This window comes from Nipponia nippon, unplaced genomic scaffold (assembly GCF_047370975.1).
Source record: "Nipponia nippon isolate SJK-2023a ecotype South Korea unplaced genomic scaffold, ASM4737097v1 scaffold_3, whole genome shotgun sequence".
Taxonomy (NCBI): Eukaryota; Metazoa; Chordata; class Aves; order Pelecaniformes; family Threskiornithidae; genus Nipponia; species Nipponia nippon.
In genome coordinates, this window is record NW_028262347.1 from 5240733 (window position 1) to 5262570 (window position 21838).

General features: G+C 44.1%; 1 protein-coding gene across 1 annotated transcript in view; it reads right to left on the reverse strand.

Moving 5' to 3' along the window:
- ITIH5 (inter-alpha-trypsin inhibitor heavy chain 5) overlaps positions 1-21838 on the reverse strand; it is a 54722-nt gene extending 32884 nt beyond the window's left edge. The window contains exons 1-5 of the mRNA XM_009462619.2: positions 21607-21838; positions 17652-17696; positions 12475-12638; positions 10686-10793; positions 7309-7559 (exon numbers count right to left, since the gene is read on the reverse strand). Of these exons, the coding sequence (XP_009460894.2) occupies positions 7309-7559; positions 10686-10793; positions 12475-12638; positions 17652-17696; positions 21607-21726 (688 nt within the window). The 5' untranslated portion in view covers positions 21727-21838. The remainder of the gene's footprint in view (positions 1-7308; positions 7560-10685; positions 10794-12474; positions 12639-17651; positions 17697-21606) is intronic.

The following is a 21838-nucleotide window of genomic DNA, read 5'->3' on the forward strand; positions in this document are numbered from 1 at the left end:
TGTGCTGATTAAAATTAGTGGGAATGAGCTGCTTAATTATACTGTGTGTGGGGATCTCAAATCTTTGCCAAAGATGGCCCAAGAAGTCTGTGGTATGGCAGGGAAAAGAAAAGATGGATGAGGTTCAGTTCCAGTTTAGGTGTTCACAATGCAAGTACCTACATCTGAGCTTATTTTTTAGGCTCCCATTATGCTCAATGGTGATCAGGTCAAGAGTATCAGGGGAGATCAGGGTCAGGTATTAGGGCAGGGATACATCTGGTCAGACACAGACGTCTGCTTTAGGATAATTTTAATTATGTGCTATACCCCATTAACAATACTGATCACAATGACAAGGTATAGGCAGTCTTGGAAAGCTTCTCTCCACGGGTTCCTATAACACTGTCTACGTAACGAGGAGTGTCATTTCTCCACCTTTGTAAAGTGCTTTGAGCAGCATAAGAGGAATGCAACGTGACATCTGTATGCAACACTGAACACAATCCACCTCACATCCAGATCCCACAGTGATTTACAAAATCAAATACATATGATTATGTCTGTTTAAGTAGGAAAATGGAGGCATGGAGTGGTTACCTAACTCACCTGGCTTCCCACAGGTCAAAGTCCATAGAAATACCAGGACTAGGGTTCTTGTGGGTTTATAAAATGATTAGCCAAAGCTGTGATGTTTACTCTAACCAGACTCCTCTAGGCAAATGAATGAAAGTAAGAGTCACAAATCTACAGCACTCTCAGGTGTTACTTTCATGTTGATTCGGCTTTACTTTTATAGCTGTCCTGTGAGTGCATTTGAATAGACAAGGCACAAGACTGTACTATTGAGGTAGGGAAGGGTTTTCTCATAGGCCTAAATTTTAGTTGGAGGACCTGGAATGTGAAGCAAACTCATCAGCAAAAGTCTTGACCAAGGAGACTGAATGACAGATACTACTCAATTTCAGTAAAGTCAGGAATTGACTCTGCATCGTGGCTTCTCTGACTATGCCAATTCCAATCCATCCAATCTGACAGAAACAGGGAGAGAGGTCCCAGCCAGTCCATTGGAATCACTTAAGGACGCTAGTGTTGGATCTTCAAGGGACACTAGTGTTGGTTCTTCAAATCTGAAGAAATCTTCAGATTTCTCCTGGCAAAGAAAAGTCATAAATCAATAGCTCTATAAGATTTTACCTCCATCTTGATTTGGTTTTACTTTTATAGCTGCCCTTTGATCTGATGAATCAACAGATACAGTATGTTTTTAATATATTCCTGGATTTTCCATCTGTCTCCTATCACTTTCAAAATCCCATTTAACTGTCAGTGTGTGGGAAATGCCCAGAATTCATAGAAATGGCTTAACAGTTCATTTATATTTTCTAATCTACTTGAGGGTTTCACATTACTTCTCCTCAACTGCTGAAAATCAAGTGTTGTCGTCGGTTAGGCTGCCTGGCCATATCACATCAGGGTTAATGAAAGTCAATCTCACACTGGAAACAGAAGCTCTCTCTTTATACCTACTGCACATATACATCTGTGGTTGTGGCCTTTGGACTTCACATCTGTGTTTCTCTGCTGTAAGTACATTGATGGGTGAGCACAATATGCTGTGCACCACAACAACATGAGTTCCAGTCGTAGCATTTCTATGGACTTGCACCATCTGAAATTAGCTGAATTAGGTAGCCACTCCATGCCTCGGTTTCCCCACCTGCTAAATGGGCATAATCACACGTATCCAGTTTTGTAAAGCACTGTGGAATCTAGACGGGATCATGTGGATCACATTGCATTCCTCTATTACTGCTCGAAACACTCTTTGGAAGCAAGAAATGTCATCCCCTGTAACACAGACAGTGCTTTAGGGACCGCTGGAGAGGAGGTTTCCAAGGCTGCCTCGCATAGCCATTGTCAGTGACAAGAATAGCTGGGGAAGGTCTCCCACCTTCTTCATAGCCACTCATCTCCCATCTCCAGGATGGACATTAAAACCAAAAAATGGTCTGATAGAAAAGGTCCAAAATAACTTTTTTTTCCCCTGGAATAATAGAAATCAGGTCTGGAAGGCAGATGATCTAATTCATCCCATGTTCCCAGATGGAATCCCTTCCTACCTGGTTTTATGACATGGTCTGGAAACACTCCAGACCTCCAGTAATGGAAACTCAATACCTGTCCTTGCCAGTCCTTTCCAGAGCTTCACTTTTTCACTGTTAGACATTGTCAATGTCTAATGTACATTTTTCTTTCTGGATTATGAACCCATGACTTCTTGTTCTTTCTGTTATTGACACAAAAAGCATAGTATTCTTTTCCTCCTTGCAGCAGCCTTTTATATATTTGAATACAGTTACTATGTCTTCCCCCAGGTTTCTTTTTTAGGCAGCACTTGATATCTGGAGCACAATTACTTTCCCCTGTTTATTGGCCCAGTTCTTTTCAAACAAGTGCCTGAGAGGGGAAAATCTGTGAGATATTGCAGAGTACAGAGCATGGATGAGCTCCAAAGACTTGAGCTGGTCTGTGCTCACACTGAGGTCTTTAATAGGGCCTTTAGACAAACTTTGCACCAAATTGAGCTAAAGAAGTAAACAAAGCAAGAAAAAGCATTTTTCATATGAAACTGTAGTCCTCACATGATGAACAGTTAAACCTAAATTATTTTCGAGACTGGCAGAGTCAGGATTACAGCTCAAATGCCAAGTTCATCCTCCTCTAACTGTGGTAAGAAATAAAATCCTTTTTGGGGGTTTGTATGTGACAGAGGACAGCACCTGCACATGCCAAAACATCACTTTCCCAAACTCACATGCCTAATATCTTCCTTTGGGAAAAATATAACTCCCAGATGGAGCTGTGTGCACAGGAGTCACTAACAAAGGAAATACCCTGGAAAGACCTGTTATCACATTGTCTCTGCTCCATATTCAGAGAGGATGTACGCAGGACTTTCCAAGAGCCTCTATCTATAACAAAGCACAGCTTTACTTGTCATAAATCACGGGAAGTTTGTGGAACCAGGTCCAATCTTTGTATCTTGGGCCCCTACAGCCAAAAACAGGCAGAATTGGATTCTATTGCTTCTGCTTCTACTGCTGTGATTTCTGCGCTGTTTTATAAATTGAAAAAAAAAAGTCTCTTTCACTCTTTCTTATCAAGGGACATCTTCTGTCTATAGGTCTTTAAGTTTTATCTCTTCTGTTCATCACAGACTGTATGGATACTAGCAGTTTGGCTGGAGTCAAAAGTGCAAATCCTGAACGACCGTTAAACAGAGAAATTGTTTTTTCCACTATGCTTCCTGCATGGTACGTTGGCTTTATGGATAGCGTGTAGAAAGCACCACAAATGCAAGAGGATTGGACCATGAAATAAAAGCAGATCAGCTATTCCTCCACTTTTTGTCATCTAAACTATTGCTATTATTGTTTTCATTAGTTTTGCTAACAGTGTTTATTGCCAAAACAGGTTGGCATTTCAGTTATGAACACCAGTCACTGCTGGTGCTCATCACAGCTGGAGCTGTGAATGACTCCGAAGCCAAACATATTTGATTTTCAGCTTAATGTGCCTATCCTACACTGGATCTTCAGGACCTGTACTCAGAAAAAGAATGTAGATTCTTATCCAGGTCAGGCAGAGTCAAAAGTATCTAAATGACTTGTGAAGATACATCCCATCCTCAGGTTTCAGGTTGGTGGCACTTTGAACATATTACTCAGAACTGATGATTTGATGTCACAAGACATTTTTCACCCAATACTCTCAGGTAATTTATTAATACTTATCAAAATCTCACATTTTATCATTAACCGTGAGGTAACTATAGACATCGTTGTAGACTTAGGAAATTGAGGAAGAGAGTTTTCATGACATATTCAAACTCAAACCAGCAAGGCAATACAATTTTTAATGTTCATGCCTCTGGGGGTTCTGGTCGACAGCAAGTTGAAAATGAGCCAACAGTGTGCCCTGGCAGCCAGAAGGGCCAACCATGTCCTGGGGTGCATCAAGCACTGTATTGCCAGCCGGTCAAGGGAGGTGGTTGTCCCGCTCTATTCTGCACTGGTGTGGCCTCATCTTGAGTGCTGTGTGCAGTTTTGGGCACCACAGTACAAAAAGGGTACGAAGCTACTAGAGAGTGTCCAGAGGAGAGCCACGAAGATGGTGAAGGGTTTAGAGGGGAAGCCATATGAGGAGCAGCTGAAGTCACTTGGTCTGTTCAACCTGGAGAAGGGGAGACCTCATCGCAGTCTACAGCTTCCTCACAAGGGAAGGAGGAGGGGCAGGTACTGATCTCTTCTCCCTGATGACCAATGATAGGACCCGAGGGAATGGCAGGAAGATATGCCAGGGGCCTTTTAGGTTGGACATTAGGAAAAGGTTCTTCACCCAAAGGGTAGTGGAGCATGGGGACAAGCTCCGCCAGGAGGTAGTCATGGCGCCAAGCCTGACAACATTCAAGAAGCAATTGGACAATGCCCTCAGACATACGGCATGATTTTTGGGGTAGTCCTATGCAGGGGCAGGAGTTGGACTCCATGATCCTTGTGAGTCCCTTCCAACTCAGGACATTCTGTGATTCTATGATTCTATGATTCCTTATTTGGTCATTATTTTTAAGTCAGGACACCTCATTTGGGGCACCACAGGTAACACAGCATGGCAGCATCTGGTCTGGCACCCTTTGCTAGCCACTTACTTACTAGATTGCTGCCATGCTCTCCAGTCAAGTGATACTGAAGAGTTTCAAGCCACAGGAATCCAAGAAGAGACCAGACACTGCCTTTTTCCGGGTTTACTCCCAGTTTGCAGACTGTCTGCCAAGCAGCCATTCTTTAAATGTAAGACTCGCCATTCACCTGCCTTTCCCTTAAAAACCCATAGCCTTCCCTGGAAGTCTTACTGGATGTGCAGACCTCATGCTCTTGGGTCTTTAGGTGTCATATAAGCAACAAGGCTTTGCAGGGAGGATCTAATAACTCAGATGTTTTGCTTTTTGGATCAAGCTTGAGAGATGACAGCCGACTGGAATATAGCGGATTTCCAAGTGAAATGCTCCTTGCCTTGGCCTTGCACTCCCTCAGAGTATTCTTGTGGTTTCCATTTGTGTTTAGGAAGGCAGAAAGTTCCGGTTGTCTGCTCCGAGTGTGATTGGCCTTGTTGGCCAGAAGAGGTCATAAGCAATAAATCCCTCCTATCCAAAACAAGCTGTTCTTCTCTGAGACCTATATTAGACCCTTCTGAGACCCTCTGCCAGTTCTTTTTTTTTTTTTTTTTTTTTTTTGGTCTGGCTGCTGGTAATGTCCTAATGCCCTCATCTTACTTTACATCAGAAAGAAGCTCAGCAAACCTACTGAATTCATTAACCTTATACACTCATCTGAGTGGCATACACCTGAGTATCAATGAAGACTTGATCTGGCAGAGACACAACCCACTCCCGGCTGGCCATGATGGACCCCAAAAGTGTGTTTGGCATTTCAGTGACTTCCATAGCAGTGATTTCGTCACAGCAAACAATTTTCACCAAGTGCATCGGGCCATTCCAGATAGAAAGGGTCTGTAATTTAATTCTGAGCAAGGATAAAGCACAGGGAATCTGAGTTTCAGTTGCGTTACCCATCCTGAAATGGGACATCTATTTTATATACATTTTACTGGCTAGGGAGGATTATGGAATCTTAGAGCCTGGGCCCATTTTTATATGAGCTGTTTTAAATCTGAAGCACAGTGCCAAGAATGATCAGTGCTCACAGATTGCCATTTGGAGAGCAAGTTACAAGACTTTTCCCTGTATGTCATTTACATGCAGGAATTTCCATACTGCAGTAGACCAACACTGTGTCTGCTCTGCTTAGTCTGTCTCTAACCTTGATCAATGCCAGATGTTTTGCAGGAAACCATATACCACAGTGCACTATGATACTCCCTGACAGGTGAAAAAGGTTTCCTGTCCCTCCTTATGAGAGGCAGAGCACATTTATCACACAATGCATGGATGCACGGCAGAGAGACTAATTAGTTGTATAAGGCTTGATCTGAAGCTAGTCCAAGTCACTGACAGCCTTGATTTCAATGTGATTTGGATGAAATCAGTAGGACCACACTGAGTAATCTATTTAACTCCATATTCACATGTTTTAGGGTCTTTACCTGGCAAACATGAACAGCTCCACTGATTTTGCTGGCATTGTGTCACTTAGAGTAACTGAGTATCAAGTCCCTCAAGACTCCACATCCTGCTTCCAGCTCCGACTCACCCTCTTTTTCTGTGAGGGTTTTTTGTCAACACGTAGCAATCACAGTATTCTGTGCTCCTCACTGTTAGTTTACACTAGGAAAATTACCTTTACAGTCTGAACAGTAAGCAGGGACAGTTGGGGGTAAGAGTAGATACTTGGACCATGCTTAGTGCTTTGGCAAAACATGGATTTTCCTCTTGGAATTTCCCATGTTCTAAAATGCAGGATTTCCTATCTGCCTTGGCATGGATGGATGGAAAAAACAATTCGCTTAAAATAAACAGTTCCCAGGAGATGTGGAGCCAGGGAAGAGCCTGATCAAATGCTGAGCACGAAGCCTGAAGGCCCAGTTCAAAGCTTGTAAAGACAATAGCAAAAAAAAATCCTATTGACTTGAATGGAATCAAATTAGCCCTATATTCATTAAGCTTCAAAGTTCTCAGGTGCTTACGCGCAGATACCACATAGATACAGTCATCTATAGAAAACAGAACAAAAGCCATCAGCCTTTATGATAAAACTGGATTCCCACCACTGAACCACACAGAGTTCATAGTCCTGAAATCCCTTTCACGTTGTAGCCATTATACCAGCTTTAATGAACCTGGAGGTTGCCCTGCCAGTGAATGAGAGATCTCTAAATAGGAATAGCTGATGGCCTGCAATGCTTAGAGACTTGCTTGTCACTCAAATGCAGTCACCTCTGGGGTGGAATGTACCTGTCATGCAGTGAGTGCAGCAAAAGTTAAGAAGGGAAAGCAAAAAATATATCTTTCTAAATAAAGTCATAGTTGGAATTTGCCAGAATAATTTATGCCTAATGGCATAAATGTCTTGTTGTCTTCATGAGATGTGTCCTCTAGTTTCTAATACAGTCTTGATCCTAGACAATGCTGCTTTAATACAATGTTGGGATTTTGTTTAATGCCTTGTTTGGAGCAGAGGGAAAGTGAATGAAACACCAGTCTACACAATTATCCAAGACTGCCTTGCCACAACACTGACAGTCCAGTTCTTGAGAAGTGATTAAGGCCCCACGAGTAACAGAACCATGGGTCAGACAATCTCTCCTTACCTTCAACTTTCCCATTGCCTTTATGCTTGCTGTTTCGAAGGGGAGGCACTTCCAGTGAAACTATGCCTGAGTTCTCCAGGATGTTCACCTCCACTCGTAACCTCCCCACCAGCTGCTGGGGCCGGATGCTGACTGTATACTCATATTTTCCCAGTCGCCTTTGCAAAAGCTCTTCATAATGCAGTAGGAACCTGGCCTGCATCTTGCGAGGAATGAATACAGAAGCTTTGAATGTCTCATAGCCATTCTCCCTGGAAGGAAAATCCAAAGACACTTTCACACCCCATATACATCACATACCACCTCCTCCAGTGAATGATGAATCTGGATTTTGTTGGTCCAATAAAAGTATTTCCTATCATTGAACATGCGAAACCGGCAAGAAAGAAAACATCCTAAAGCTTCGCAAAACATGGGGCATGTAGGAGGTTTCCACAGGAAGAAAGGTCTTAAAAGACGAGATGGCTTCTTATGGAGAGAAATATGACAGACATGTATAACATGGAGCAGGGCCAGAGGAAAGGCTGTCTCTCGGTTTCTTACACAGAGTATTTGCAAGACCTATATTCAATTCTTGACTTTGCCACTGCTGACTCATTGCAATTTCTTAAGCTAAGTACAAATGAATTCCTCTTCCCTGATATTAGCTGTTTATAGCTACATACACTATGGGGAGAAGTAGGACCTTCTGGACACTTCTCTAAAAGGACTCTTCTGATTGACCACAGTGTGCCATCAGTCACCCAGCATGCAACTGACAGTCAGCTTTTTGTTCGCTAGTTTGAAGTGAGATGAATTCCCACCTTTAGCCTTTATTGGTTTCAGCTGCCCTTTTGTTAATGTCCTGGTTTCAGCTGGGATAGAGTTGATTTTTTCTTCCTAGCAGCTGGTATAGCACTGTGGTTTGGATTTAGTATGAGAATAATGTTGATAACACACTGATGTTTTAGTTGTTGCTGAGCAGTGCTTACACCGGTCAAGGACTTTTCAGCTTCCCATGCTCCGCCTGGTGCACAAGAAGCTGGGAGGGCGCACAGCCAGGACAGCTTACCCAGACTGGCCAAAGGGCTATTCCATACCGTATGATGTCATGCTCAGTATATAAACTGGGGGGAGTTTGCCAGGGGGCAGCAATCACTGCTCAGGAATGGGCTGGGCATTGATCGGCGGGTGGTGAGCAATTGTATCGTGTATCACCTGCTTTGTATATTATGATTGTATTATACTATTATTATTATTATTATTACTACTACTACTACTACTATTCTATTTCATTTTACTTCAATTATTAAACTGTTCTTATCTCAACCCACGAGTTTTCTGACTTTCACCCTTCTAATTCTCTCCCCTATCCCACTGGGGTGGGGGGAGTGAGCGAGCGGCTGTGTGGTGCTTAGTTGCTGGCTGGGGTTAAACCACAACAGTTAAACAGAGATAACTTAAGATGCTCTACCTACCATACAGTGCACTGTAGTGTCTAGCTACCAGGCACTGATGTGATGCCAGGCACTACTATTTGTGAAGGGAAAATAAAAAAGCCACATAACAAGAATGGAAAATTTTAATGCCATGTAGGGGTGACTTCAGAACTCACTGATGTGAAATTTTGGTGATGCCCACAATTCAGTGAGTATCGAAAAGGATTTCAGACTTGGATTTCTCTAACACATATAAAAAGATTTTTTTTTTTAATGTTAGCCTTTGGGACAGTTGGAATGACATCTCTGGGTCATTCCAGTGGTCTAACAATGACAGGTAGTAATCACCTACAGAAGAGGACGCAACAGGACAGGAAAAGAGAAATATAGTGCTTCAGGAGAAATATAGAACTCTTTCAGGTTCTGCCAGTCTGTGTCTGGATCCTGAGACAGCATCCTTTGCTAAAGGTTCCTGATGGATTTTTCCTACCAAAAATTCATCTAGTCACTTTTTGAACCCACATTAAGTTTAGCATCCACAATTTCTAGCGGCAAGAAATGCACATTTATGTGAAGAATACCTTATTTTGGCCATTTTGAACCTGACATCTGATCATTTCATTCAATTTTCCCTAGTTTCTCTATGAAAGACAGAAAATTAAAATTCCTTATTGTCCTTCCACTTACCCGTGAGTTCAGAGCTCTGTCAGACCTCTCCATCCCCACATTTCATCATTTCTCTGGTCTGAAAATCATAGTCTGTTTAGCTGTTCTTGATCATGTATTCATGTTGGAATAGTGCTACTGTCCCAGGTAACTGGGAATAGTGCAGGATTTTCCAGAGCAGCAAAATCCATCCAACAGTGCATATCTTTGAGAACTATTTGGGTGAAATTAGAGGGGGGAACATACCCCATAGTGCTGCTGAAGAAGTGCATTCAGGTGAACATACAGGCTTTAAGATTATTAAAGGGATGAGACTTTCTGCCAGTGTCTGGCCAAGAGGACTAAACACAGCCGTGCCCTGAGAACAGGGCAAGTAAGCATGATTGCAAAAGGCTACCTGTGGTTCTACCACTGACCAACTTTGTAGTCTTGAAGTTGTAATTCATTGAATTTCTGTGTGCTTTAATTTTCCTGTCTGTTATTCAGGAAGTAACAAGATTTCTTTCCCTCTCAAGTACATCCTGGAGCATCTAGGTTCAACAAGGCTAAGTGCCGGGTCTTGAATTTGCGTCACAACAACCCCATGTAACACTACAGGCTTGGGGAGGAGTGGCTGGAGAGCTGCCCAGCAGAAAAGGACCTTGGGGTGTTGGTCGACAGCTGGCTGAATGTGAGCTGGCAGTGTGCCCCGGTGGCCGAGAAGGCTAACAGCATCCTGGCTTGCATCAGAAACAGTGTGGCCAGCAGGACCAGGGAGATGATAGTGCCCCTGTACCCAGTACTGGTGAGGACAGTATAGTGGTGGACTTGGTAGTGATAGGTTAACGGTTGGACTCGATGATCTTGGGGGTCTTTTCCAACCTTAACGATTCTATGATTCTATGAGGCCGCACCTCGAATCCTGTATTCAGTTTTGGGCCCCTCACTACAGGAAGAACATTGATGTGCTGGAGTGTGTCCAAAGAAGGGTAGACATGGTCCTTAGGGACATGGTTTAGTGGTGGACTTGGCAGTGCTGGGTTAACAGTTGGACTCGATGATCTAAAGGGTCTTTTCCAACGTTAACGATTCTATGATTCTATGATTCTATCTTGGACACGAAAATGTTGTGTAACAGGGCTAGAAAAGGCCACATACAATTTTACATGACTTAGCGTATGGGAATGACACCGGGCAGTGTGAATAACATTCTATTTAGTTCTTTCTTCCTGTAAATCCATGGATGGGTATGCCAAAGCAGATGAAATAAAGATGGAAGGAGAGTATGTCACTTCCCAGAACACAGACACTTACCTTCCATCTGTAGCGCTCAGAGGTTTCTTGTGCCTTGCTTTGTCATCACTGCTATTTTTCTTTTCCTTCCCTGTGACCTCCCCATAATAAGTCTTGTTGCCGATGCTCCTGGAGAGACCAGAGATGTCAGCATGACCACTCTGCACACATATACAGTGACAGCTGTACACCTTGCTGTAGAAGGGTTCACAGACTGTGCACATGTGAATAGGCTAAGTGTGCTGCTGGTGTAACTCTCCTAGAGTCCACTCAAGGCACTGAGACAGAAGCCGACTTAGAAGTTCCCTGTCTGGTAATACCAGCAGAATACATTTTAGTCCAGGAATTTACCTCTCTAAAATGCCAGTTCAGTAGGTAATCTCCAAAGCATACGGATGCAAACCAGAAAGCAAAGCAACTGCCAAGAATCCCAATGAGCACTTTTTTTTGTCTGGTTTCAGATCCGCCATCTGTGTCAATACACATGGCAATATTCAGGATGACTGCTCTCCATTAGCTGCCTCCCTAACTGAAATGCTTCTCCCTGGGAATGAGTTACAGGGCCATGGATTGCATAAGGAAACTGCCCTTAATATACATTTTGGCTAGCCAATAACAAAAGACTGTTTTTCCTCCTATTCAGTCCAAATGGAAGTCTTTCTAAAAGAGCTGGTCCCCTATCTGCTATGGTCAGGTCCGAAGTTGTCCAGAGAAAGGCAGAGAAGCTGGTGAAGGGTCTAGAGCACAAGTATTATAAGGAGCGGCTCAGGGAACTGGGGTTGTTTAGCCTGGAGAAGAGGAGGCTGAGGGGAGACCTTATTGCTCTCTACAACTACCTGAAAGGAGGCTGTAGCGAGGTGGGGGGTCGGTCTCTTCTCCCTAGTAACGAGTGATAGGACGAGAGGAAATGGCCTCAAGCTGCGCCAGGGGAGGTTTAGGTTGGATATTAGGAAAAACTTCTTCACCGAAAGCATAGTCAGGCATTGGAACAGGCTGCCCAGGGAAGTGGTTGAGTCTCCATCCCTGGAGGTATTTAAAAGACGGGTAGACGTGGTGCTTGAGGACATGGTTTAGTGGTGGACTTGGCAGTGCTAGGTTAATGGTTGGACTTGATGATCTTAAAGGTCTTTTCCAACCCTAACGATTCTATGATTCTATGAAGTTGTGTCCCCAATATCTACCCCTAGGGAGGATCTGAGCATGACCAAACCAAACATGTTATGGAAACCAAGAGCTTAATTTATTCCTTAGTGAGTCATTTCAGTATTAGCTTGGTTGCCCTCTACTTGCGCTATTATCCACAGAGCATGACTAGCACCTCCAGCAGCAAGTGAACCTATCTACTAGTTGGAGTTGACTCTCCTCCTCCATTGACAATATGGAGAAACTGGAAGAACAAGGAGCTTCTTAGGCACCGCAGTCAGTTAGGCAAGATAACTATCGTGTGCCAGTGTTGCTGAAACTTAATTGAAAAGGTTTCTGAGGCCTAGGAGAGATTTTTTGGTCCAAATCAAAGAGAGAGGAGGAGAAGGAAGTTGTTAAAAGACATTCAGATAGGAAATAGAATAATTTTCTTCCTTATGTACATTGAGGACTTGAATCTTAGCATCCTGTCATTCAAGGACTTTCTCTGGCTTTGTGGCCATGACCAGTCTCGGATGGATTATATCATGTGTGGTTTTACTTTTCCCAAAGAAATGCAAAAAGGCCTTGATATAGTCCTGCTGCAGATTAGCCCGTTTTTGAAATCTGAGAGAGCTATCTGTGGGATGGGAAAACCATTGTCCACCCAGCTGTCAGCATTACTTACATGGTAAAGTTGGAGATGAAGGCTGCAGCTGGGATCTGCATCTCAAACACACCTTCACGTGCCTCAGATCCGCTGTTCACCATTGTGCACGACACCGTGGTGAAAGCATATCGAGAAATGATTGTGGATTTCACAGTGAATTCAGACATCCGAGGCCGGGTTTCCTGTAGGTATCAAAAGGTTACCTATTAACATTGACAGCTAAATAACTCACCCCTTCAGTCTTTTAATGGCTTTAACACTTAATACACTCAAGCAAATTACCACACTATGAGCATTAGACTTTCCTACAGAAAACAGTCAACAGCAGGCAAGGTGGGCTTGCCCTCGCAATTTCAGGTGAGCTGCAAAAGGTAAACCAGGAGCATGGCACTGCCTTTGTTCATGCACAAGAGCAAAGGCCACAGTCATTCTCCAATGCTTGAGAAGGGTCTGGGAATGATGAGCGCTCTGTTTATGCCAGCCTTTATGTTGTGAAACACACTGACAAAATCCACCTGTATCCTAGATTGCGCCCTTCAACTCTGACTGTGTGAGAGAATCAGGATTAGTCCCTTATGGCGTGGGAAGAGAAGCTCGAAATATGTCCCTATTGGGTCCAGAACTGATGTCAGATGTGGACTGTGCACAAGAGCAGATGTAAGACTTCTTGAAAGACTGAGATCACTATGTATGAAGCAGCATCTTCAAATTCACACAATCAGATCCGTAGGTTATATAAACAGAAAAACTGTTGTCAATGGAGTAGGTTGAGTCCTCCTCTGCTGTGAATCCATCCTGGAGGTCTCAGCCAATGGACAGAAGAGACTTAATAAGAAACACTGACACTGTGACGTCTCAGGCAAAATATTTTAAGCCTTTTAGCCCACACTGGATTCCTTCCAGCAGAGACTGAAATGAACGACACATGATGTAGCAATGGAAGCTGAAAGCCAATTTCTGCTTCTTGGGAATGCGTTTTTGTGCACAAGTCCTGGGTTGGAGCATTTCTCCAGTCTAATGAGATTTTTTGACAGCAACATCTCCATGGAGCTCAACAGTTTTCTTCCTGGAAGACTTCAGTGTATTTAACCATAAGCAGTCCATGTAAAAAAAATTTCTGTATGTTGCATTAGACAGTCAAAGACCGAACCCTCAAAAGCAGAAGTAAGCTAAACAGTAAAATACATTGCAAACACAGAGCGACTTCACTAAGTCAAATAAACTGAGACGCTTCCTATTAAGGTTGATAAAAAGTCACAGCCACATAAGACTTGTGAGGAAAAGAATATGCTCTTCAGCTGCACTTCCAGGCTTTTTTTCTGAACAAAAATCATTTTGACAAATGGCTTAACAAAGGGAGCAAGTGGTTGTATAAGTAAGTATGAAACAGGAACATTTCTGCAGTAGCTGATGGCATCAGAAGAAATAATAAGTCAGCATCCAACTAACCAAGCTGCTGGGCTAGTGACTTCCAGGCAAATGGAAGAATGAGGATCCACTGGAAACAAACACAAAATCATCAATAGACTTGGAAATAAAGCCCCACTTGCCTACACTTGCTTGGAAAGACTCTGATAAATGTGTCTCAAATGAACCTAATCATGATAGATATCTTTAACAGCTGGAGAATGTGTGATGTGCTCTGTGTCCACTGTCATCCTGCTTAGCACAGGCTCAGCTCCCGTGGAGCACAATTGCAAGAAATCAGCACTTCTAGGGTGTGATTCATCTCACTGATTTCAGACAGCTCAATGCAATGGATCTAGATTAGAACACATCTGCTCAGATCTAATGTCCCCCCCCCTTAGGCCACTAGTGGCTTTTACTCAATTGCTGTTGGTTAGAACTAGATCCTGCTGTTCTTAGGACCCTCCCTGATACATAGGCATGGCTTTCCAGTCTCATTATCCTGAAGGTGGAGAGGATCATAGAATCATAGAACCATAGAATGGTTTGGGTTGGAAGGGACCTTAAAGACTATCTGGTTCCCCACCCCCCCACCCCCCGCCATGGGCAGAGACACCTTCCACTAGACCAGGTTGCTCAAAGCCCCATCCAGGATGGGGAGTTTTGATCAGAAGTCGTGCTGTAGGAACATTTCCAGATATAATGAGCTGATGTTTCGTTCAGTCTTCCATACCACTAATTGCCTGTGGCATAGCAAGAGATACAGAGGATTTAATAACAGAAGTAAAAGGAAGAATCTGAAACTACATCTTTGGCTCCAGATGTCCTGCACTCCCATGTTCTGCATTTCATCATAAGCTATGAATTCAAACATGGTGGACAGCTCAACAGCAAAAGAGAATCAAACCCTTTGCCTTTTACTTGAGATACAAGGTGGTTCTGCAGTGACAGATTTGACACTGACTCTAACACTGTGAATGCGGTGATGGATTTAGCTGAAGTCAGAAAGTCTTTAGAATATGACAGAGAAGTCTTTAGAATATGACAGAGGACACGGGCATAGACTTGCCCTTGTTATGACACGAACATAAGAATGCTTGTATTAGGTGAGAACAAAAGCAATTCTAACCCTATAGCCCATCACTGGCAGAGATCAATAGTGCATGCTTAGAGAAGAGTGTAAAATCAGTCCAACCTGCACTGATAGTACCCAGAAATATTCTCTCAGTTTGCAGCAATTTGTGGCTGAAGGAACTCCTGAACCAAGGGTGGTATTTTTGTGCTTAGTAAACCTCTGTGGATTTTTCTTCTACAACTTTACACAGATGCTTTGTGAATCCGTGTAAACTTTTATCATCCCGCACATCTTGCAGCAAGTAGTTCCACAGCTTGCCATCCAGAGGGACCTGGACAGGCTGGAGACGTGGGCCTGTGTGGACCTCATGAGGGTCAACAAGCACAAGTGCAGGGTCCTGCACCTGGGTCGGGGCAATCCCCGGTATCAGTACAGGCTGGGGGATGAAGGGATTGAGAGCAGCCCTGAGAAGGACTTGGGGGTACTGATAGACAAAAAGCTGGACATGAGCCAGCAATGTGCTCTCGCAGCCCAGAAAGCCAACCGTATCCTGGGCTGCATCAAAAGAAGTGTGACCAGCAGGTCGAGGGAGGGGATTCTGCCCCTCTGCTCTGCTCTGGTGAGACCCCACCTGGAGTACTGTGTCCAGCTCTGCAGTCCTCAGTACAAGAAGGACATGGAGCTGTTGGAGAGGGTCCAGAGGAGGCTACAAAAATGATCAGAGGGATGGAACACCTCTGCTGTGAGGAAAGGCTGAAGAGCTGGGGTTGTTCAGCCTGGAGAAGAGAAGGCTGCAGGGAGACCTTATTGCAGCCTTTCATTACTTAAAAGGGGCCTACAAGAAAGATGGGGACAGACTTTTTAGCAAGGCCTGCTGAGACAGGACAAGGGGTAATGGTTTTAAACTAAAGGAGGGTAGATTCAGACTAAACACAAGGAAAAAATTTTTCACGATGAGGGTGGTGAAACTCTGGAACGGGTTTCCCAGAGAGGTGGTAGATGCCCCATCCTTGGAAACATTCAAGGCCAGGCTGGATGGGGCTCTGAGCAACCTGATCTGGCTGAAGGTGTCCCTGCCCATTGCAGGGGGATGGACTAGATGACCTTTAAAGGTCCCTTCCATCCCAAAGTATCCTATGATTCTATGATATTTCACATGAAGAACCACACTGCCTAGGGTTTTTTTCTGAATCTACTAGTTGCTGGCTTCAACTAATCTCTGTCATATCTCTCTATCCCGCTGAACAAGCTCCAGCTATGATATCCTCACAGACTGAGGAACAGCAAAACCAAATGAAAAAAAGACATTCAACAGCTCTCCCTCTTCTTGACGGATAGGAGTTGCTGTTGGAGAAAGCAAACACTGAATAAGGGCATCACATACAACTGAGGATGAAAGAACTGATTCATCTTCCCGTCCCTGGAAGGGATCTGCCATTCCTTGTATATAGAAAATATAAACGGTGGGGGCAGAGGCAGTTTCCAAATAGGTTGCTAGGTCGGGCTTGGCGGGCAGCCCAAGTTCCAGTCTGCGATTCTTGTGCGTTCCCTGGAGCTGTTGCACAATCCATCAGCTCCTGATGCTCTGACTTACAGCTGCGCGAATGCCTGTTTGTTTTCTCCACTTTTTATTAAAGCCTCCAGAAGATGAGAAGCAGCACAAAGGAAAAAACAAAACAAACCATTTGTTTAATATTATTATTACTGTGATTTATTATCCCTATTAAAAATAAAGCTAGGGAACACCGAGGTGGCAGATCAGCATACTGCTATGAGGCAGGTTGGCCGGATGCTTTATGAAGGTGTCCTGGTGATTATGATGAACTGGGAGCTGAAATTTTCTTGCCAAACAAATGATTTCGTGCTTGTTTACATCAAATGTTTGGAAAGACAGAAGAGAGCTGAAGATCAATGAAATACACTCCATGTTTTTACCTTTATCAGTTGCTTTCATCAAAACAAATTGACCGTATCTCAGATTAGAAGTAATAAACTGGTAATAAGACTGAGAGTTGCTCTCCTCTAGGCTACTGATTCAAATCTGTCAAAGATCAAAGGCACCAGAAGCTATTAAAAGGTGATGGCTGCTCAGTATGTGAAATGAGTTCCTCCACTTCTCAACTGGGAAGCCCCCATACCTCAGAAAAGCCAGAAAAATAACTGGCTGTGAACAGCAGTTTCTCTGGCTGCCTCTTTAGCCAAAGTTTTGATCTAAGCCATGCAACTCACAGCACAGAAATACAGCAAGATCTCACAGATTTGCTGTACATCTCACAATTGCAGGTAAACATCTTAAAGCTTAGGTTCCCATGCCGAAAGAAGGATATTGGCTTCCTTGTTTTCTTCCTTTCTTCAGTAAATTTTAGCCTCTGCATCAACAGAGAACAACAGAGATCTTCAAATTTCAAAGCAAACTCTCCCTTTCTCTTCAAATTCAATGAGATTCATCAGGCTTATGTTCACTGCACGGTTGAGGTTTGTAACATATGATGATCCCTATCTAAATCTGGCATTGAGAAGATGTATTCAGAAGTATCAGAAGAACCTGTACCTGTTGCATTGATCAAAATGAAGATTTTTTTAACGTAGAATCTCACCCTAGCATCACCCACTGACATAGTCCATTCCTGGGCACAGGGATGCACACACACATATACACATAGACCAAGTGTAACTCCCATGAGGTAAAATAAAGACACAGTGTGATACGTACCAGCCTCTGCAAAAATTTGGCCTGTCTTGGAACACGGCGTGCAACCTGCAAAGAGTTAAGCGAGTTAATTGAGCCTAGTCAATTTACAGAAGACATGTCACTTGTTTAAATCCAGACATGGGTTTGTGTGACTGATCACCTGTGACCAGGTTCAAATGTTCCTCTGGTTAAAATTAAAACCTAAATCTCTTCTATATTAACAGACCTACTGATCAAAGCTCAGCAGTGGAATGCGGCTCTCTCAGGCAAGGAGGTACTGTATGTTTTGCAAATGTTACTTGTCAAGAGACCCTCTATATTGAAGACAGGAACCTCAGCCTTTAGCCCTAGACCTGGACCCTGTGTCTTGGCCCTGGAAGTGTATTCCCTTATAGCTTCCTATGGAGTCACACAAAGGCTCTGTGTCACTGTTTTTGCCCTGTTGCATGGTATATGCAGGACCCATCTACATCCTCAGACCAGTAAGAACCAAAGTCCATTCCCCAGTCCAGAAGTGGTCTACATCCATGCAAGAGCACTCAGCACTCATCATGGGTCACGGACACTGGGCAGGGAGAGGGCTGAGGGCACGGCAAGCCCCGTCATCTGAGGCTGTCCTCAGTTCAGCATAGTGTGGCTGCTTCAAGCTTGAGCAGCGACCAGATTAATACCTAGCACCCATGTGGTGGAGCTGAGCAAGCATAACCCCATTCTGCTGCATATGTGGACCTGCTCCAAGGGAGGACTTGTGTAAATTAATGTTACAGCTTCAGCTTTATTGATATCACCTCAACAGCAGATCTGTTGCCTAAAAACTCTCCACCAGTACTGTGGATGTATTGCACAGTGACAGAAAAGCACTAGTTATGTCCAAAAAGGGAATAAAGATGTTTAAACTCAGCCACAGATTTTATTATGAAACAAAAAGTGCTTCACCTATGACAATGCAATCGTACTCATTGTATCGCCCTTCACAACAACAACTCCTCTGACTTCTTCCCTGCACATGGTGTAAGTCTCAGTTTAGCAACCTCTCCAAATCAAATCCCTCCCAAAACAGGGAGTACAAGTCTCTTGTCAATGAGGGAAGCCAAGTGACTTCTTAAAATGTCGGTGAAACTCTAGAGAGCAGAGGAATGCAATGACATTTTTTTGCCTGATTTGCCCTTTCTGTTTATGTACACTGAAATAACAGCATTCCTTGCCAAAGAGATGATTTGATGTCTGTTTATATCATGTATTGCAAAGCTAGGGAAAGCCCAATGGAGAAATTAAACAGTTTCCTCTGCTACAATCCTTATTATTTCCTTCTTGATTATTTCAGCCAACATCTTGTAAAATTAGAATCAAGGAAAAATAGCTCCCTCAGGAAATTCTCCATGGAGAGGAGAGGAGAGGAGAGGAGAGGAGAGGAGAGGAGAGGAGAGGAGAGGAGAGGAGAGGAGAGGAGAGGAGAGGAGAGGAGAGGAGAGGAGAGGAGAGGAGAGGAGAGGAGAGGAGAGGAGAGGAGAGGAGAGGAGAGGAGAGGAGAGGAGAGGAGAGGAACTCTCTTCAGTTTAAATTTTGAAAGAAACTTTCTGTCTGGGTATATTATCTCAGGCAAGTAAAGCACCTCAGGAGCCTGCTGTGAGAGGCTGCAGAGTCTCCATCACCGGAGGTTCTTCAGAACAAGCCAGACAAATGTCTGTGAAATTGATCCTGCTTGGAGCAGAGGCAGGGATGAGAGATCAGTGATTCTCAGTACTTTTTTTACTAAAGGATTACCTTTTGGAATAAATCCACTTGTCATCCTGTATGTAACGGTCACAATGGTTTTTACTGACTAATTGGTGAAACTGGAAATTTGGTTACTGGTTTTATCTTCCCCCACAGCACACCCATTTTATTTACTTGCTGATTTGCATAAGCAGGTGTTGTGTAACTTGGCTCCTTCAAAGGCTACCTTCTGAAGTCTTGAGGATAGCTCGTAGACATCGGTGAGTAGCTAAGGATCACCAGATAACAGTATTCTCTTTGCTAGGACTTCATGACTACTACTGCATGACTACTAAGCACTACTGCAGGGTTTATGATACTGATCAGTCCATCGAAGCGTTTTGAACCAGCCAGCTTCACTAGCATCATCTGATGGAACAATTTCCAAGTTCCCATCAACCGTTATCTTTAAGGCCTTCCAAAGCACTCATTAAAGCCTAATAATTGCTAGTAGTGACCCCATAGCTGTTGCCATCTGCTAGTCTTAGCGTGGTATACAGAGAATAAACTGGGCCGTAGCAACCTAACTACCTGTGAAGAGCTGTCCAGAAGAACTACCTCTAGTGCAACGGTAATAACTAGCAACCTTGTCAACTACCGTAGCAGAGTGGTCAATCATTGGATGAGCCAACAAGTAATCCACACTCATTGCAAATACAATGATCCTGCAAAGACCTGTGTCTGTACTTGCCTTTGTGTAGGAAGATCCTTCCAGTTAAAAACAGCCTTATATGCTCTCCAAAATTAGTTAGAGATTTGCTTATAGGGGATGTAATGTTGATCTAGGGAAGCACTTGCCTCTTCTTAACCTGGCTCATGTGTTCAGTGAGGATGGACAGATGTCCTCTTCTAGATCTGGCTGTCCCACAGGACTGGATCACCACCTCTACTTATACATCACTGCTTTTCTGTTGGAAGTTACTGCTGCCACTCCTCTGCCAGCAACACAGCTCCCGTGAAAACACCCTTATTTGCCTCAAGCAAGATCAGCCAGGGTATTTCAACGCTGTGAGCCAGTTCCTTGAACGTCACAACTGATTTTCCCCCTAAAGCAGATGACTGAGTGTTCCCAGGTACCACTCCACTGGCAGGACAGTGGTGGAGATATTGTCTTCCCCTTGGACAGGTGGGTCTGCAAGAGAATGTTGGTTTGTGGCTGAATTCCCCAAGAAAGAATATGTGTTCATTGTAATCAGGGTTGACAATGAAGTTGCTGAGGACCTCGTACTGGAGAGAGATAGGCACTTGTGGAGAGAAATTCTTCCCGTTCTAGCATGGGTGGGATGAGCAACTGAATGACCAACCCTGAGACAGGTAGAGATACATATGAAGAGTCTCACTCTTCCTGCTTATTGTACGGCAGAAGATGCCAAATACAGGCATCTAGTGACAGTTTAGACACACTAGGGTATCCCACCTGGCCTCCAGCAAGGAGGTCTTCCGTAGGTCCTGCATTGTATCTGCCAGTCCCACATGGGTATCTCAGATACTACAGAGCCTCTCAGAGCTGATCAAATTTAGGTAACTGATTGATGCCCTAAGTGACCCGAAGTCACACATGATAGCTGGTATGGACCTGAAGGATGTGAGCACAGATCTGAAGCTCAGCCTTTTAAATCGCAGCCTCCCAAACCACCACCCAAACTCTCTCACTAACTTGCAAAAAGTTCATTGCCCTTTCAGCCCTATTCCCACAGAAAATCTAAGCCACACAATGACATAACGTAACAGCCCTTGCTTGCAGAATATATATTTTTTTTTTCTCTCCTGGTCAAGAAGCACTTTACAAGCTGAAACTCATTTGGTTCATTTCATCCAGCATGAATTAAAAATCAAGTACGGGAAGACTGAGACCATAGGCAGAAAAACTTTCCTCCGAGCCTGAAATACTCTGAATTACTCAGACTGGCGCGCGGCCAGGACACTGTGTTAACTCCCTCGTTAGCACAGCTCTCAACTTTAAACCCAACCCCAGGCAGCAGCACCCAGAACGGGAGGGTGCCAGTGCTCTCCTGGCTTAGCACCTCCAACAACCGCCTTGCTCGTTGGTAGCAGCCCCGAAAGACCTGAGCTGCTGCCGCAGCCATGGACACACTGCAGGGATGGGTGCAATAAATACGGTTTTAGCAGACTGCCTTCCATGTCAGTGCTAATAGTTAAGAGGGCACAAGCCAGCCCCGACCACCAGATGCTCCTGAATGACAACCGCCTTGAAACCTACTTGCTCCATGATGCTGTAGTCTGCCATCAGCTTCTCTTCCAGGTACCTCGCCATCAGCTCCGAGTCAGGCTGCCCTGCCGAGGTGGAGAAACCCCAGCAGAGCCACAGCCAAAGGATCATGGTGGAGGGGGAGCACTTGGCCGGGGCTCCCTGCCCCACAGGTGAGAGGAAAGCCCAGCTGCCTGCAGCCGCTGCCTGCGCTGCCAGACAGGCTGCGAGGAGGCTGACAGGA